Genomic DNA, 3348 nt, shown 5'->3' with positions numbered 1-3348 from the left:
TTAAAGGATTTTTAGGCTGCATTAATTAGGTCAACCGGAACCGGGAACACTTCTCATAACACCCGATGTACTTGCTACATCGTTAGAAGAATGGCATCTATGCTAATATTAGTCTGTTTCTCTCTTATTCCGAGGTCACCTTAGCCACCAGATCCAGTCTGTATTCAGATCAGATGGTCACTGCAGTCACCCAGATCCAGTACATATTCAGACCAGATAGTGGATCAGCACCTAGAAAGGACCTCTATAGCCCTGAAAGACAGCGGAGACCAGGACAACTAGATGAGCCCCAGATACAGATACCCTGTAAAGACCTTGTCTCAGACGACCACCAGGACAAGACCACAGGAACCAGATGAGTCCTCTGCACAATCTGACTTTGCCGCAGCCTGAAACTGAACTGCTGGTTTTGTCTGGTCAGAGGAGAACTGGCCCCCCGACTGAGCCTGGTTTCTCCCAAGGTTTTTTCTCCATTCTGTCACCGATGGAGTTTTGGTTCCTTGCCGCTGTCGCCTCTGGCTTGCTTAGTTGGGAACACTTCATTTCCAACGATATCGTTGACTTGATTGCAAAGATACTATTTAAACTGAACTGAGCTGGATGATGACATCACTGAATTCAATGATGAACTGCCTTTAACTGAAAAATTTGTGTTTACTATTGTCACTTTGCATTATTGACACACTATTTTCCAAATTAATGCTGTTCAGTTGCTTTGACACAATCTGTATTGTTAAAAGCGCTATATAAATAAAGGTGACATAGTTCAACAACAGCAGAAATTATATGACTAGATTTACATGACATAATGACCTGAGACAGAGATAAAGTGCAGAATTTGGTTGGAAAAGACTTCTGAGGACCTCAGTTCCAGTTTTGTGCTTGATTGCTGGCAGACGATATCCATCCATGTTATATACTCTACACTACTATGATTGTGTTATAAATTTAATCTAAAAACTTTATCTCATAATGGCTTGAAGTTAGTGAATATTTTGTTACCTTTTAAAGACCAAGGTATAATACAGATTGTCCTGATTGGTAAATATGATATGAGTGCACTTGCACTGGATTGTACAGGATGTGTCGGTTGACTATGTAAGGTTTATTTTGGATTAATTGTGCTTCTACTCTGTCTAGCTAAAATCAGACTCCTTGTGGGCTCTTTAGAATAATATCTCATCTTTGTTTGGGGTGTCTCTGTCATGGTTACCACTCAGATGAGTCTCTGGCCATTTTCCTATCCACACTGACTGCGCAAGCAGATCCACTTTGGATGCACCAAGCTTCAGCCATTCTGAAGGCCTTCTGGAGGAAGATAAAAGACAACCAAAGTTAACAAAGTGACTTTATTAGAAGTTTTGAAGAATCACAGTTACTAACCTTCTCAGAGGTCCACTCATGTTTATTTGTGCCTTATGTGGGCCAACTGGTGTTCCAACTTTAGAGCCGAAGAGCCTGGCCCAACGCAGCTCACTCAAGTATTTGTCCTCCAGAGGACTTGTTGAAGATTGTGGCATCTCATTGTTTTCCATTCCAGTTGCTACATCCTCTTTCTTCTGTGTTTCACACTCTGAGGTGAGCGTCTTATTAAGCCAAAATCCATCAGTTACCCTTTGACTGAAGACATCGCTGTGACCTGTTGGACTCCTGCTGTTCTTCTGGATCGAGCTCATCTGCAGGATCTGAGCTGACTGGGCAAGAAGCCTATGAGGCAGGGGTGCTCTGTGGTTTTGCTTTTCCTTACTTTGAAGGTGAGGTTCGGATGGAAGATGGAGGTCAAATTGCAGCAGGGAGAGTGGCTGCAGCAAAAGAAGCAGCTCTTGGAACAGTGGTCTATAAGTTGGCCCCAGGGCCAAAGCCAAGAAACCCCATTGGTGATAGTGTTCCGTCACAACATCTTGAATAGAGTTGAGTATAAAATGGTAAGGAATTAAGTATTGGGACAGTGGTCAATACATTCCTTTACAGTTGTCACTAAACCTCATAATACTCACCAACGCAAGTGTATAAATGACGGATCCAGAATTCCAAAGCATGCAAGCTAAAAAATAATATTTTCATTAGCTAACTGTACTGTGGTGCAAATTTTAAAAGATGTATTCAGCATTTGACCTACTTTAGCAGATCTATGATGAAGACACTGAACCGCATGCGACTTGATAACTGGGAATTTTTTTTTACCACAGACACCAAGCTGTCAGACAGTCGGGTAGATGAGCCTGTGAAAAGAAAATTATTGGCAGTCATAAAAACAGTGTGGAATTAGCTTTCGAAGGCACTCTGATAATGAAGAAGATGTTTAATTTGCTTTTTATCTGATTGGCTCATACAGACCTGGTCGTGCCGTGGCCTCGACGACGTTCCATAGTTTGTTGCGTCGTTGTCCAATAATCAAGTCCAATTTATAGGCTTTCAAACCATTTTGAAGGATGTTCTGGATTGCGGGGTAGAGCTGTTTAAGGACAAGGTTGCTGATAGTGGTGCACAGTAAACTATTTCCCAGTCTGATCTGAAAACAAAATGACAAAACAATTTAAGACATCAGATTGAGATGCCTTATTATTCTAAAAGGACTCTGTACATTAAACTATATACAAATGTTTTTATCTGACAGTCTAATTAGGGCCCATGGGTAATATTTGATATTTTTTTTTTTACATCTCTTTTTTTTTTTTTTTACTTAAAAAATGTTTTTGACTCCTTGTACCACCTTTTCTTCTGGGTCTTGTCTTGAGTTGAAATGTGCCATTATGAGATCCACTGCCAAACTCACAGCTTTCAACATACCTGCAAAAAAGAGAAATAAGAAAGGGGAGAGAGAGGAGTAAGGTAGTTATTTAAATTAATTAAAAAACATATTTTATTGCTCAAAAGTGTTTCTGATCCCTCAACACTCAACCTGACAATTTGTAAAGGAATTTAGGACATGCATAAATATTTACTCAATGCAAATTATTTTAAAATGCTGTACTTGTAGGTCATTTCTGTCAGTTGTGACATCAAGAACAACTGTAAATAAAGGTATATGAAACCTATTATAAAAGGAACATATAGTAGTACACACATTTGTGCTCACATAGAAAACACACACACACAAACACGCCAAGTGTGTTAGCCAATCCAAGGCAGTGAGTTAAAAGTAGGTCACATTTTCCCCTTCAGGGAAGCAGAGGCAATGCTGCAGAGATCCACTCTGTATCTTTCTGTAACAGAAGGGATTTTGCCTTCAATGGCATACTGAGAAAGAATTGTACTTCACTTTTCTAAAGTATTTCCTGCAATTGGGATTTCTATGTGGTACAAGATACTGCACAAATTTTCATATTCACAAAGGTCTCCATACAA

At 39.8% G+C, this 3348-nt stretch overlaps 1 protein-coding gene across 1 annotated transcript; it reads right to left on the bottom strand.

Moving 5' to 3' along the window:
- Positions 1-708: 708 nt before the first annotated feature.
- Positions 709-2788, bottom strand: LOC107550645 (iporin-like). Its single transcript, XM_016231980.1, has 6 exons — positions 2714-2788; positions 2338-2512; positions 2120-2222; positions 1998-2044; positions 1384-1900; positions 709-1308 (listed from the first exon to the last, which is right to left on the bottom strand). Exons 1-6 carry the CDS (start codon positions 2786-2788, stop codon positions 1167-1169), a joined length of 1059 nt encoding a protein of 352 aa, XP_016087466.1. The 3' UTR covers positions 709-1166.
- Positions 2789-3348: the final 560 nt, after the last annotated feature.

The sequence above is a fragment of the Sinocyclocheilus grahami genome, unplaced genomic scaffold (genome assembly GCF_001515645.1).
Source record: "Sinocyclocheilus grahami isolate Dianchi unplaced genomic scaffold, SAMN03320097.WGS_v1.1 scaffold404.1, whole genome shotgun sequence".
NCBI classification, from domain to species: domain Eukaryota; kingdom Metazoa; phylum Chordata; class Actinopteri; order Cypriniformes; family Cyprinidae; genus Sinocyclocheilus; species Sinocyclocheilus grahami.
This window is presented reverse-complemented; position numbering and strand designations above follow the sequence as displayed.